This window comes from Pezoporus occidentalis, unplaced genomic scaffold, assembly GCF_034315485.1.
Source record: "Pezoporus occidentalis ecotype Australia unplaced genomic scaffold, CSIRO_AGI_Poc_V1 ctg119, whole genome shotgun sequence".
Classification (NCBI taxonomy): Eukaryota; Metazoa; Chordata; class Aves; order Psittaciformes; family Psittacidae; genus Pezoporus; species Pezoporus occidentalis.
Window position 1 is genome coordinate 1,422,937 of NW_026912983.1, and position 15,171 is coordinate 1,438,107.

General features: G+C 52.3%; 1 protein-coding gene across 8 annotated transcripts in view; it reads right to left on the reverse strand.

Annotated features, from left to right (window-relative positions):
• CASZ1 (castor zinc finger 1) overlaps positions 1-15,171 on the reverse strand; it is a 281,496-nt gene that overhangs the window by 63,144 nt on the left and 203,181 nt on the right. For 5 of the 8 annotated variants that reach the window (XM_062604804.1, XM_062604795.1, XM_062604785.1 and 2 more), the window contains one exon: positions 2,993-3,152. The exons of the other annotated variants lie outside the window; for them this stretch is intronic. In XM_062604804.1, the coding sequence (XP_062460788.1) occupies positions 2,993-3,011 (19 nt within the window). In that variant the 5' untranslated portion in view covers positions 3,012-3,152. The remainder of the gene's footprint in view (positions 1-2,992; positions 3,153-15,171) is intronic. 8 annotated transcript variants of the gene reach the window in all.

Below are 15,171 nucleotides of genomic sequence, written 5' to 3' on the forward strand. Positions count from 1 at the left end.
CCAGCCCTGCACCTGTGTCTGTGCCACACTGCACTGAGAGCCCTCCTGCTCTCTGATTGTCTGAGATGGACAAGCCCTCAGAATCTGAGTTTGGGGAATTGTGTCTCTGAAACCAGAGGTGGGATTTGGGGAAGTAGCTCCTTTACTTTATAGAGAGTGGCAGAGAGGAAACAGCAACCACAGAGCAAACCCCTGGGAAAACCCTGCAACAGGGAGAGCTTCTGCAAGAGCACCCAAGCGCAGCCCCCTTGCTTGAGAGTTTTAAAACCAGATAGGAGAAGACATCCCGTAGGGACTGATCCTGCCCTGGCCCTGTGCTGATGTGGGGAGCTCTGAGTGCAGATCCAACAGGAATTCTGGAGTCACTGCCTCCTGAAACACAGTCAGAACCAGGCACCACACAACTAGAACCTATCTCGCTACACAGGCCCACAACCTTGTCTCTCCCAATAGAGCAGAACTTCTCCAACCTATGTGAAATTGGCTGTTCAGGGCTTCCTTTACAGGAACATGACTGCTTTTCTTCTGTTCTGTTCCCATCCCAGTCACCTCCCTTGCCCAGGATGAGCTCTAGAGTATGTGGGTAGAGTTTAAGCTTAGGTTGTCAGCCCTCCCTGTTACCCAACATGCAGCAATGCAGAAAGATCTCATTTGAAGATATTTTTGGTGCCTATTGTAACTATTCTCAAATGTTTGCCTCAGTAGCTCACAGTGCTCGTTGGCTCTAGCCCTGATGTGTGACTCAGTACACACAGCATTGTGCAGTCCCATGTTTGCTAAATCTCTTCCAGTACAACTGCTCAGTTTGCAAATAAAAAGACAGCTCCGTACGGGTGCATCTCCTGTGCAGAGTGAACCTGGGGAGTGCTGCCTTGAGCCCTCTCCCATAAAGCTGTCCTTCAACTCTGGTGCTGGGACACCCAGGCTGCGGAGCTGCCCCACTGCTGCAAGGACACATGTGGAGCCCATCCAACACCAGCTATTCCCAGCCTGCCCACAGCTTCCCTTCCCTCCCCTGCTGGGGTGCAGGAGGAGGAAAATCCTCCCAGATTCTGCTGCTGATGGAGCTTGCAGCAGCTGTATGAACAGCCACAGGAGATGCCCCCAGAAACCCCAGTATCCCACCAGTAGCAGTCACCCAAGTGCTTGCTCACACCTCCAGGAGGTGAACCTGCCAGCTCAGTCCTGCAAATGCATTCTGCAATGAAAACATACTCTAAATACCACAGGGCTGGCTTTGGAGCAGTCCATCAAGTGGATTCCTCCTCTTCAGTTCCCTCAGTAGTAAGGAGAACTCTGCCTTCTGCTTTCTCAATGGAGAACTAACCAGCTTGTTTCTGCAGCTGCTATATTGGCACTGCAGGGCAAAGACACATTTCAAGCTCCTCCAAGTCAACAAGTCTCATTCTTCTTCCAGCAGCTCAGTGGTATCCAGCTCAACATTATCACTTACTGACAAATACCCACCAACAGAACAGATATGAATATGGAGAAGGGATCCTGATTACTCTGTTTCTCCTGCTCTCCCATCACAAACAACACTGAGCACCTGTCCAGGCACACTTGCTCACTCCGTAAGACATGGTTTAGTGGTGGACTTGGCAGTGCTGGGTTAATGGCTGGACTTGATGATCTTAAAGATCTTTTTCAACCTAAACTATTCTAAGCAAAGTGAGCCTGCCCTGGCAGTGACAACCCTGCAAATGAAAGACAGAGCAGAGGGCTGGCATACAGGGTTCAGAATTAATGAAACCAAAACCTTTGCAACCTCAGTGATTTTACTGCATTCTGGTGCAAACTGATCAACTTGCATGGTGCCCCAGAGAGGTGTGAGATGGAAAGAAGGGAAGGGAGAGAGGCTGAGTGGGAGACATGCTGATGCCCATTCCCCTTAGAGCTGTGTTTTAACTGGGCCCCAGCAGCTCATCTGCAAGTGTGACACTTGCCTCTCCATGCCCCACTTGTTGCCCTGTGCCCCATTCAGCACCCACTTCACTGCTCACGGTGTCTTCACAAAAGCCTGTCCTGAATCCTCACGAGGTCCCTGGGTCCCACTGCCAGGGATGTGAATGGGATGACAGATACATCACCAAACACAGCCTTGTTTGCCCAGCCACACTATGCCCTCATATCCCTAAACCTTCCACTGCCACATTTTGATTTCTCAGTGGCTTCTCTACCTCCTTGGGAAATGAAGGAAATGAACAGTAACTGGCTTGTGCAGACTTGCCCTTGAGACAGTTTCTACAGAAGGCCCCTGAATCCATTGCAAGCCAGGCAGGGCAGCCTCTGCCTCCCTGATCAGCTGAGCCACTGGCTCTGGCTTTTCCTTCCCCTCATTGCCCCAAGCCAGCTGGATGCACAGGAACAGCATCCAGGAATCAGTGCTGGAGCAAGATGCTGTGTGAGAGCCAGCAGCTATATGGCCTGAACTGCTCCCCAGGAAAGGTGTCCCTACCATGCCTCCCTCCTGGAGATCTCTTTGCACATTCCCAAGGTTTCTTTGCACTGATGTGAGCTGAGCTGCCCATCTGCTTTCCAAAGGACTCTCCTGCCCCACAGACTGAAGATCTCCAGCCCTGAGCACAAGCAAGCAAAATCAATACATCAAATACACTCTCAGCCCAGTGCCACAGCTCTCCCCTTCCAGACCCACCCAGCTTGATCCCTCTCTGGTTGCTCTTATGCTCATGTCACTCTGCTAAGATCAGAAGAATGATCTTCCCAGCTGACACCATGTCAGTGATGGCAGAACTGAGTTTATGCCTTTCCACTGCCACTCACATCAACCTGAGAGAAAGCCACACTACCCAGATCTGAACTCTTCATCCCATTCACCCAACTACAAGGATGTTTTCCAGCTCCTGGCTGTGCTGGAGTCAGGGTCTCTTGAGACTCATCTGAGTGGCAGTGCTTGAGAGGGAAAGTATGTTGAACAGGTACAAGTAGGTGCAAAGAGAAGAAGAGAAGGTGCCCCCAGGTCAGCACTCACGTGCATTTTCCTCGGCCATGTCTGAGGAGCCTGGGAGTCAGCACAGAGCACAGCTTTGCATGGGGGTCTCAAATAGTTTCACAGTGCAGAAAGACTGTCCTGTGCACTTCCTTTTCCAACACGTCGTTCAGGAGGCCTCTACAGCAATGCCAGTAACTGCCTGTAGGGAATGTTACGTTAGAAAATTATCTAATGCACTCTTCATCGTCTCATCTTGCAATCTACAGAAGCAACCATCACAGTACGACCCTTCTTCCAAACACCACTGACTTTATACACCGTGCTCAGTGGTAGCTTGGTCCACATCCCAGAATTCAGGCTCTCTTTTGGTTAACAGGCCATGAAATTATTTAGGCTATTCTTGATACTACATTCTGTTATATTTGTAATTAACACAGAAGGTCAGAAGTGCCACTACCTGCAATCCCAGTAGTTTGCTGAATACAGAGGAGACTGAGTGCTTCCAAGGGCTTGGTCCTCACCTAACTCTCCTGCTGGGGTTTATGGGAAGCCAACATTCAGAGCAGCCCTATCCCAAAAGGAAAGGGTTGGATATTGTCAGCGATTCTAATCTGCATGTATTTGGAATACAATCTGGGAACCAGCACTCCAGAATCGGGTCTTACCTCCTGTTTTTGGAAAGGACTTTTAAACAAAAGGGAAAACCCTGCCAGCACACTGAGCACTGGGTGCTATCTTCAATCAGGGAAGCCTAATTATACCCATTATCCTGATGAGGAAGCACTGGCACAAAGCTAGGCATTCACATGGCTACAGATACAAAGCGAATCAGTGGCAAAGCGGGAATTAAACATCATGGTGATGAGCTCATCACCCACTTCAGCATAGCCACATGCAGCTGGCCATGGACTAGACCATGTCCTACCGATGTCCAGCAGCTTACAGAGCTGCTGAGGCGCCCTCCACACACCTCCATCACAGGGTGAAAGCTTCAGGCCAGTGCTGAGATGGCTGGGGGTGCTCTGGGACACGCAGGGGACGGGTCACACAAGCTGACCCATGAAGACTCAGCTCACAGTATTGGAGACAGACTGGCAGGGCTGCAGAAACCCAACAGCCAGGTCTGAGCCACCAAGGCACCCCACAACCACGCAGACTGTGGCAGGGATGAATCATCTGCTCCTCCTTCTGAAGCAGCTTCATCAACTTCCCTGGATGTGGATCCTCGCAGCAAAGACCAGCCTGGTCTGTCTACGTATTAATGGTCCCCTAGCACCTAAAACCCAGAGCTTTTCCTTGGCACCAGGGGCCAGCACTTGCCCTACACTCTCCCTGCCAGGTGCTGGGTGCTGGGTCTAAGAAAGGCTGCAGAATCCCTTGGGATTGAGAGTCATTACATAAACAATGCAATAGGATCACGGGCTGTAACTGTAAAAGCGCCTGAGGTCTTGGCACTGAAATCTGTCTCAGCAAAGGCCACTAAATGGAGACCCAAACAAAACAAACAAAAGCCCCAACTCTGTCAGCACCTAATGAACAATAATAAATAATAAATAATAACCCTATGAGCCAACATAGCAGGACAGATGGAGGCACCAGGCAGCTCTGAGGGAACGCTGAGCCTACAGCAGTTGCCCTCCCTCCTTCCCCAGTCTCTTATCACACTGAGCTCAGGTCCACAGGTACCTGCAGGGTTAGGTCCAGAGGGGAAATCTGGGTCTCTGTCAGGCGTGTGCATCCCCCAGTAAGATGTATGCTAACATAATTCATATGCCCCTGGATCAGGACCTTCACCTGCTAAGGGAGCACATACATACACCAAGCCATGCCTAGCTCCTACTGCAGCATCTCTCTTCAAGTGCTAAAGGCAAAAAGCAGCAGATGGAGCTGAGCAAGGGAATCCAGGTAGGTGTGAGTCCAAAGCCTCTCCCCAGCATCATTATAGTCTTGACTCGAGTCCCCCACTTGTCCCATGCAAGCTGAACTCCCGGCAGGACATGGGAAGAGCTGCCTGGCAGGGACATGGGCAGAAACAAAGGGCCTAATTTAAGTATTTTTATAACTCAGTACTTGTGACAGTGGGTTTAGCAGTTGCCAGCCATCTGGAATAAAGAATTACAGCCACCTCCCCATAATCCTATATTGCCTAAACCCTAAAGCTGGTTATGGTGCAAGGATGAGGCAGCAGGTTGGGAGGAGGCAGTGATGGGAGCTGGGGGTGGAGAAAGGACCGCAGGAAAAATCCCAAACTTATTCCTTTTTCCCTGTGAGGCGCTGGGTGGTCCCAGATGTGCCACAAGTATTTTTTGCTGGGAATCAAGAGACGACAGGATGGAGAGAGAGGGGGGAGAAAGGAGACAAGGAGTCCTCCATGACCACACAGTCGCATGCACCACACACACACGCACACAGAGGCTTACTGGTCCGCGCAGGGCTGTCAGGTAAATTAGATCTGAAAGCTGACAATTTCTGACCATATTTCCTTGATTATTTCAAACAAATGCACACCAGCCGCTGTAAGGAGATTAAAGTGACATAAACGTCCCGAGTGGGAGGAGGGAGGGCAGAGAATTCAGGTCACCCCCATCCGTCCCCCATTTGACAGCCGCTATATCGCTATCCAATCCAATAAAAAAATCCCCCCCTTTTGCTTTAATTAATTTTACAGCTAGCTTGCTTAATTACTTTCAATCAAAATCCTCCTGCCATCGCAAAATTAGAGATGGTTGAGCTCCATTAGCCTAAATTCTTCATTTCCATATAGAAAGAGGCTCCCTCGGCAAAGCCAACAGGGCTCCCTCCTATCCAAGCTGCCATCGGACAGATGCCTGTCCCTCTGTCTGTCTCCAGCTCCTTGGGAGAAGGGGGGGAGGAGAAGGATGCAGTCTTGTTCCCACCATCCCCTTTCATAAAGCAGCTCCTTGAGAGCCCTGGACCTGGGCTTCCCACCATGCTGGAACCAGCATTTCCATGGCTGCCCAAGGAAGCTGGGACAGCACGCAGCTTCCTTCTGCTGGGATCCCTGCTGTGGCTGCCAGCACTGGGGATGGGATGTGGAAAGGACACATCTCCTGCTTGGGCTGGACCAAGCGCTGCCACTGTCATCCCACACATCCATGCAGGCATCGCTAACTCGGAGCTGTTCTCTGCTGGACACATGGAAAGGGCATTGAAGGGACAGAGGGGCAGATCATTTTACATCTGCATGCTCTGGAGTTTGGTACCTTCCTTTGGAGCATCTGGCACCAGCCACTGTCAGAAACACGGCACCATGGACCATGGGGCTGTGACATTCCTGCAGCTCCTGTAGGCACCTTTAGCACCTCTCTCCTGTGAACACAAATCAGGAACTGCCCCAATTTGGGCTGCTCTGAGAGCAGTCCCAACTGGCCTCACGTTCATGAAACCTCCTCAGAAGAGCAGGGAGTGGCAGCAATAAAGCCATACAGAGCTGGAAAGGAGACAAGAACTCCAAGCGGGTGGAGAGGACGGGTGCAGGAGGAAACCCTGGAAAGGAGCTGGGCACACTGGAACAGAGGAGCAGAAGCAGCTCCTCTCAAAGTACCATGGGAACTGGAGAGAATTACCCAGACCGCTCCAGTGGATCACACTGCACCATGTTCCCTCCTATTTCCCATAATTTCCTATGGTTTCATCTTTTCCCATCTCCCCACACTACCTGCAGAGCAACGGGATTCCATGTACACTCAGCACCCTATGTAGCTACTGAACCTGGAGCTGCAGGAAGGTCACAGGGGCACCCTGGTCTCTGCACCTTCCTGCTCTTCGGAAAGCTCCAGACGTGCTTATGATAAGCACAAGAAGCCCAAGCACCCCCCCTGGTCTCCACGGAGGACAGGTCAAACCCTTGCTGCTTCAGAACAAAATGGAGACAAACACAGACCTATTTTGTTTATAAGCTTAAAACTGAATCCAATGGCGCATCTACCTGGGGATTTTAGATTAAATGGTTTAAGAAACTCAAATAGGCTTTTTAATCCGGTCAAATAAAAAGAGCCCCAAAGAAGCAAAGAATTCACCCTGCTGAGCCTCAACGCCTGTGAAGACAGCCAGGCAAGAACGGCTTCCTTACTCCCTGCAACTCCTCCCCACCCTGGCATGGGACATAATGTGTTTGCCAACATCTGGAAGCTCAGGAAACACCCTGCTCAGGGTGCAGGCTTCGCTTTCCCACGGACAACCCATCTCCATCCTGCTCTATAACAGTGTCTTCATCCTTTCTGTGTTCCCCTACACTGTTCATCTGGGCCCTTCCCCCAGTACATGGCAGGCCATGAGCATGATGCCAGCCCTGGTTACATCACCAGCACCAGCCAAAAGCAATCCAAGAGAAGGCACCAAAACCCCTAATCCCGGTTCAACACACACATTTAGGGACTGTCTTCCATACACACTACATCTCTGCATGTTCCACAGAGATAGGTGAGAAGATGAGGGGCTGAGCAGACGTGGGCTCACAAGATGCAGACTGGGGACCAGCAGGGTCTGCCCAGGGAAGACAGCAGCAGCAGGACAACCAGCCAAGGTCTGATGGATGGAGACCAACGCTGATGGACTTGGGGAGTTTGATGAGCTGAACCCTGACAAGGAGCAGGAAGCAAAGGGGCTCTCTGCTCTGCTGCATGACCACTTCTCATAGAATCACGGACTGGTCTCGGTTGGAAAGGACCTTAAAACTCACCCAACTAGATACCTTCCGCTAGACCAGGTTGCTCCAAGCCCCATCCAACCTGGCCTTGAACACTTCTCCAGCACTTCCAGCCTTGCACCTTCTCCCAGTATCACATCTCACCAACTTTCCAACAGAAACTACCCTCCTCTCCCCCACGGCTGCTGTTCAGCTCCGGAAGCGCTCCGAACCAGCTTTCCCCTGCACATGCTCTGCAATAAAATTCCCGACTTGTGTCTCGCCTGCTCCAATGCTCAGAGCAGCTGGGACAATAGAACAGAGAGGCCCTAAATCCACCAGACTCACCCTAAATAGCAATGGCCCATAATTTCGCCTGACATTCAGGAGCTTGTTATTCTTTCCCCTCGTCGCCTGGCTGGAGCTGTTCAGACCCATCAGTGTTATTCTATGCATTAAACAGGAAAAAAAACAACTCAACAACAACCCAGAGAGTTTCCAAGCCTGCCCAGTGAGAACAGGAGAACATCCCTGGCTGTGCTGGTGGAGGGAGAACAGGAGGAACCAGTGCTTCAGACCCAGACCCTATATGGAGGGGAACACCAAGGAGTGGGTCCTGCTGAGAACCCCCATCAGAAACACACACTTGCCCTTTCCTCTGAGTCCATCCCTATCAAAGCAGCTCAATCTCTCCCACCTCTTCCTTCCAGCCTCCCATCTGGAGCCCGGGAATGCTGCATGCACACTCCTCCCCACCACCCCGCAGTGTGGGGAGCTTTAACCACAACAGTTTGGGGTTTGGGGTTTTGTTGTTTCTTTTCCAGGCTGGCTCCAGCTGATTAAGGACCTGCAACAGGATGTAGGGATTACAGCAAGCCCTGGCTTCGGATCAGCTGGGGCACAGAGCCAAACGAGAGAGCGAGGATTGCCCCCAGCCTGGCTGCCAAACCGGCACTCGTCCTGCTGGGAGGCTGGAGCCCTGCGCTGGAACAAGGCCCCTGCCCTCGCTGGCTCCGATGGGGAATGGCCTGAAGCCCACACTGACAAACGTGCCCACACAGAGGGCAGGGGTGTGAGGATGAGGGATCTGTGGCTTACAGGGCTTGCTGGAGAGAGGAAAATCCCTTATGGCCTTGCTCTTTGTGCCTTCACCCCCAGCTAAACAGAGGTCTGAAGGGACAGGCACATCCCCACCTCCTGTCTTGAGCATCCTGACTTGGAGATGCCCAATCCCTCTGCCAGGGTCGGCACCACGTGGAGCTTCTAGTGCGTATCCTGGAATAATACACAGCAAACTATGTGCTGAGTTTTTAATCCAGGAAGAAGTGATCAGGGAAGGCAATAATCTCACTTGGCACACAGAGCACAGCAGGATCTTGCTTCTGGGGAGGCATCAAGAGCAGAATTAGCTTCAAGGAGACTCTGGAGCTTTTCTTTCCTTCTGCTAACACTGAACCCTGCCTGGACCAGCAGCAGCCCCCAGCATCTTTCTGAAGTGCCCGTCACTGCAATATCCAACTGCTTTGTCCCTTAGGGGATGTTCCCCCCACCGTGCTCGGATTTTCCAAGCCCCTCTTGGAAAGAAGCAAGAGGGACAGAGGCAGGGAGAGCAGCCTCCTGCTCTGACCTGAAGCTGTGAGCCTCAAGTCCTGTTTTAATCAGGTCTGGCAGAGCTGCTGCCTCATTTCCCAACCTGCCACCTCAGAGGGATAATTTGCCAGCCCTTTCCCGGCGAGCTCTGTGGAAGCACTCTCCAGAGCCTGAGCACGCTTTCCCCTTCACGGCCAAATCCTGCAAGCTTCATGCTGGCATGTCTCCCTCTCCTAGTGACCCCCAGGCTCTGTCTGAGTAAAGGAAGTCATGAAGATGCCAGGATTTGGTCCTCTTTTCCAAGCGCTCCCTGGCAAGACCTGGCAGTAAGAGGGGGAAGCTGCTTGGAGCAGCAGGAGGGGGTGGAAATCTGTCTGGCAGCAGCAGCAGCAGCAGCAGCGCAGAGACTCCTTAGTGCTGCCCACCAGACTCATCCTAGCAGAGAAACTCTGGAGTCAGCTCCTGCCGGCCCGGGGCTGTGGGGGGAAGGCAGGAGTTGATATTGCAGGCGGAGGCCACTGGGATACCATTGAAAGCTGCTAAATATGACCAGGTTAGCACTTTAGTCTTTAATGGCAGGTCACCATTAATAAACCCAGGGCCCCAGGGTGCAGTTCAGAGCCTCCTTACAACTCCCCCCCCCTCCCCGAAACACTCATTTCATTAACTTCACTGTGCGTGGTGCTCGCTCGGCACCTAGCAGAGGTTCGGTAGGCTGAAGGTTTGCAGGGGTTAAGGACATCTTACAGGAGCTAAGCATTCTCTCATGATGTGATGGAGCAGGGAAGCTGCCTGCGTAACTCCCCACTGCCTCTCGTTCCCTGGTTCATAAAAGCCCACAGCTTTTGGACCGACACAGATGGGGCACCATGGAGAGCCTCCTGTGGGAAGCAGCACTGTCCTGGGTCCATGGCCAAGGGGCTAAGCGCTGGCAAAGGACAGCCAAAAACATGGTTCCTAACCCCAACTCTGGCTCTGAATCCCAGTCTGGCCTTGAGGAAGTCACTTCCAGTCACTGTGCCTTGTCTTCCCCATCTGTGGAAGTATAGCAGCACTGATGGCCACAGCAGGGAGAAGGGCAGGAGGAAGTTACTTGGGATCCAGGCAGGGAAGAAGCCTTTGTTAAATAAAAAGACAGTGAACAATAAAGGCCAAATCCTGCTCTTGGGGATGCTGGAATGACCCACGGGATCGCCGCAGTGTACCAAAGGGTGAACTTGGCCATCGGTAACAGCAGAGAGGGGCTCGTGGAGCCAGCAAGGGGGGGACACGCAGGCTGTGCAGTGCAAGACACGAAGGACAAAGTGAGAGGAAAAGATGGGGCTTTGCTCCACCTGCTTTCACTGTGATGCTGGCTGGTTCCTGGAGGGATGGTGGGAGGGGAGGAGGGACAAACGGATGTCCCAGCTGCCAAAAATCCCATAGCACGTCTCTATTGATCTGCCCTACTTGGCAGCTGAAGCTGCAGCCACTGTCTGTTGTGCTTGATCAATAAGACCTGGGCGGGCAGGGAGGGAGAGGCACTTTTATGGGCAGGCGGGGTCTTGAGGGGAAGTATTTTGATTTTCAGAGCGATTGCAGAGTCAAGGAAGAGCAAATCCTGGGACTGAAGCTGCGGTTTAGGTTGGACTCATTTCAAATACCTGCTGAGCCCTTTACACTGCGGCCCCAGTGACCTCCTGCACATGGGAGCTGCTCCAGCCTCTGTGCTCACTGCCCACCCATGAGAGCCTCTCGCCTGGCCTGGATGCTCCCAGTACAGATGTGGCCAGCACAGACTGTGTGTGCGTGGTAATTCTCCAGGAGCTCCCTATGGACCCTCCCCAGGGACCTGGGGAGAGGCAGAGACTCCGGCAGCTGGATGAGAAGGAATCCCAGTGCAGCTCAAAGAGCCTCTGGAGATACCTCAAGTCCCCAGGCAACGTTTCATGATGGCTTTTGCAATGTGACTATCGCCGGGGCCAGCCAGATGGGGAGGGTTCAGACCCTGGCGCTGACAGCCAGGCTGATTCAGCAGAGCAGACAGGCTCTGACGGTCCAGCCCACACCACTGCATGCTGCTGGGTGGGAAGCATCACTCACTGCCCCTGGCCTCTCCATGGTTACACACAGTGAGCCAGGCAGGCCATGCACTGGGGAGGAGGTGACTGCCACCAAACCCTTGTGTGTTTCTGTGTCTGGAGACCACTTTCTTATGTTCAGATCGTGCAGCTGGGCCATTACTATGGAGCCCTGGAGATGAGGTGACTTGGTGATATGGAGGAGAGCTCTGTGTTTGAATGCTCTATGCTGTGTTTGAATGATCTGGTCACCCACCTTGCTAATTTGGTGCCCAAACCCCATCAGGAGAAGATACAAAGGCAAAGGAAAGTTCTTTTCTCATACAGAAGGCCAAGTAAGGTGGCACGAGTGCCCCGTCCCTAAAGCCAAGAGCCAGCAGCAGCCTGCTGGCTCCAATGAGAGCTGGCTGCAAGGGGGCCGGTGCATTGGTTGTCACCTCCAAATGCCCTTTGGATAGATATGGAGAGAGAGAGAGAGAGAGGGAATCTGCAGTTGTTCCAACGTTTCTCGCTCAGCAGAACAACTGTTGCAGTCCTTTTGGTACAAACCCAGCAACTGTTCCCAAAAGCACAGCCTCCTCAGCTCCTGGCCTTAAAAAAAACCCAACAGCCCATCTCCAAAACGCCGGCTTCTGAGTCAGGGCAAAAGTGTTATTAACAAAAACATCACTCAGGGGTGGGACACCTGCTCCCTGACAAGCAACTGGCCTGGCTGCCCATGGTTAGGGTATTACATCAGGCCCCAAAAAGAGAAAGGCAAGGGAGGGAGAAGGGGAGAGAGTGGAAAAGAACAGACAAGAGGGAGGATGACAGCAGAAGGGAGTAACAAAGACAAAGAAGAGCAAGAGAAGGGAAGCACAGAAAGAAAAGAGCAAGTGCGAGCGCATGTGAGAGACGGCGCAGGAGAGAGCGGGAGCGTGTGGGGGAGAGCAGGGAAGTGTGCTGGAAGTGGTGGTGTGTGTGCAATAAAGTGTGGGAGTGAGGATGTGTGAGAAAGACTGCGAGCGTGTGTGCATATGGCAGAGACCGGAGTTAAGAGGAGGAAGAGAAAAAGTAAAGGAAGGGGGGAATGACGCCACGAAACGCTTGGAAAAGTGTAACAAGAAAATAGGGAGGAAGAGAGGAACAAAAGGAAAAGTGAAGGCCATCACACAAATGGGTCTGGTAAAGCAAGGGAGCAAAGATAAGGGCAAGGAGGGAGGGATGGGAAGAGGAGGTGGGGGGCATTTGGGATGGGGCAGGGTGAGGGTCAGAAAGAGAGAGGAGAGGGAAAGGGAGAAAGGGAGAGCGGAGGAAAAAGGGAATAAAAGAAATAAACAGGGGGGAGGGAGGGAAAGATGTCTATTAAAAACCTCAGTGCATAACACAAAATGTCAGGGTTTATAGCTTCATTCTTGGCATTGCTGGTACTGAGAACCCCACACAGAAATGTCACTGCTTGTCATGTTTAATCACCTGCTATTTGTTAACACCTTCGCTGCGAGGAGCCTGCCCCTCACCCCTTGCAGGCTTTCCTTTTGGAGAATAAACTGGGAAAACATGTCCCTGCCTCCCTGTTCTCTCTGGACAGCTTCAGCTGAGCCCGGAACCAGGCAGGGCACTCCAGGACAGGCAGGAGCATGGGACACAGCCCCTTGCTTTCCAGACGGGGCTTTCAGCACAGGGGCTGCAGAGCTCCCTAACCAAGCAGGATAGTGACAGGCACCATTGTCCATCACTGGGGAGGCAGAGGATGTGCAGACATGGGAATGGGACAGAGGATGCTCCTGGGAGCGCGGGACAATGCGAGGAGCAGTGGGGAGCAGAGTCTGGGGGCTGAATCACTTCAAGGCAGAGACAGGAGGCAGGAGGGAGAGGGGAAGGCTCAGCTCAGTGAACACACATGGGTGAACCAGGGTGCACGGGCAGGGAGGAGCAGGGCACCGGGCCCCTCCTCCTGCTGCTTTACCCCCCGCTCTGTGCTCCCATCCCACTCATGTCCTGCGCCGAACACACAGAAATAAAACCCCTGAAATCCATGCAAGTCTGGAATTCTCCAATCTGTTTGCCTGAACAGCAACTGTCACATAAAAGCAAACATCCAAAGCTATTAAATGTACAGTTACAGTTCCTTGCCCTGGCATCTGCACTGGTGACTTTACTCTAGTTCCTCCCAAAGCCTTGGACGCATGGCTTGTATTTATGCCGGTTTTCCCCTGTGTCAGGCACTCGTGCCCCGCTGTCTGCACTTCCACCCAGCTGCATGCTGGCTGGCTGACATCACGCTGCACTGCTACAGGAATTATTTTGAGGTCATCTCCCAACAAGACTTTTCCCCACTATTTCACGCGCTCCAAGGGGAAAGAAATCAAACCCCGCTCTCCTCCGTACCGCAGGGCTCTCCCATGCGAGCCATGAAAACCTAATCCTGCAATTTCCAGGCTTACAGAAAGAACTCATCATCCCCCCCCCAAAGGAAGGAAAATGTAAAGATGTGTATGCAAAGATCATTAGTGCAGCTCTTTTGTTTTAAGCAAAGAATGGCAATCGCCTCTGTTTAAGCACAAGTGAAGGCTCAGCACAGCCCTTGCCCCACACTCTGAAATGCTTCTGTCAGTGTGCAGCGGGTTTGAAGTGCTGATGCCAGTGAAGTCACACTTCCCTGTTGGAAATGAAGAGAATCTGGGGAGCTGAAGCAATCACACGGCTGAAAGGGGATCCTAAATGCCTCTGACCCTTTTTCATGCATTCAAACAACAGAAAACCAGCAGAAGCCATCGGCTGCCTGGTGACCAGCACAAAGGTTTCTGCTCCAGCAGATCTCCGGGTGCCCAGATCCCTCCTGTGATTCATGGATGGGCAGCAGAGAGCTGATGGCTTCAGCTGCAGGACCAAGGGGCTTCCCGGTGCTGGTGTCATCACAACACTACGAACCCACAAGAAGAACATCCCATACAGAAAAAATCACAGACCTGCAGAAACTTGGTGCTCATCTCCCTCCAATCCCTGTAAAACCTTTTTAACATCCAGTCTAGATCACCCAGGACTAGCTGTGGGACCGAAGTAAAAACCTTCAAGCACAAACCAGCCAGTCTGGGAAACCCAAACTCTTGGACTTCACATCTTGGTCTCTGGTAGCAATGGCAGCATGATCCTACCCAAACTTCCCTGTGTGTTTCCTTCAGAACAGTGCCTTCGTGGTGTTTTCTGATCGAGATCCTTGCTAGTTTCCAAAAGCAAGTATCTACATCTCCATCTCACACACCAGAGAGACCCTGTGGGTGCTGGGGAAACCTGCACTGCTGCTCCTCACCACCCTTGCACTGAGCACAGCAACTTTCTCTCCATCCAGCTCCTCTCCCAGACACCCACATCCCCCCCCAAACTCCACGGGTCAATCCAGGCCCTGTTTCCACACCAAAGAACAACCCGGCTGCAATGCAGTGACCGCTATCCCCTGTCAGGGGGTGCAGGCAGAGGCTCAGCCCTCTTGGGGAACAGTGGTTTCTGCCCCAAAGGACCAGCACGAGGTGCAGGAGCCACCCCAGGTCCTATTCTGGGAACGGGAACAGTACACAGAACTCTCCCTTGGGCCTTTCGCCAAGGACAGAATTCACCCTTCTGAACACAGGCCAGGATGATCTAAAGTGACTACTGACTTTTGTTGCCCAACTTGAGTCACCTTAAATGGGCCTATTTTTCCAAGTGTCACTGCTCAGCACAGCTGAGAATCAGGCCCCTGTGAGATGTCTAACCCTACACGTCCACGTTCTGTAACAAGAAAGACTATTCCTCTCCTGTGTGATTTCATCCAGCCTGGCTGGGCCTTTTATCTTTTCCTCCTCTCCCCTCCCTCCTCCTTGTTCTTTTCTTTTTCAGCTTTTTATGAATTTCTCTCAGCTTCCCTCCCTCTTCCCCCCCCTCAAGGTCATGCGGCTCAT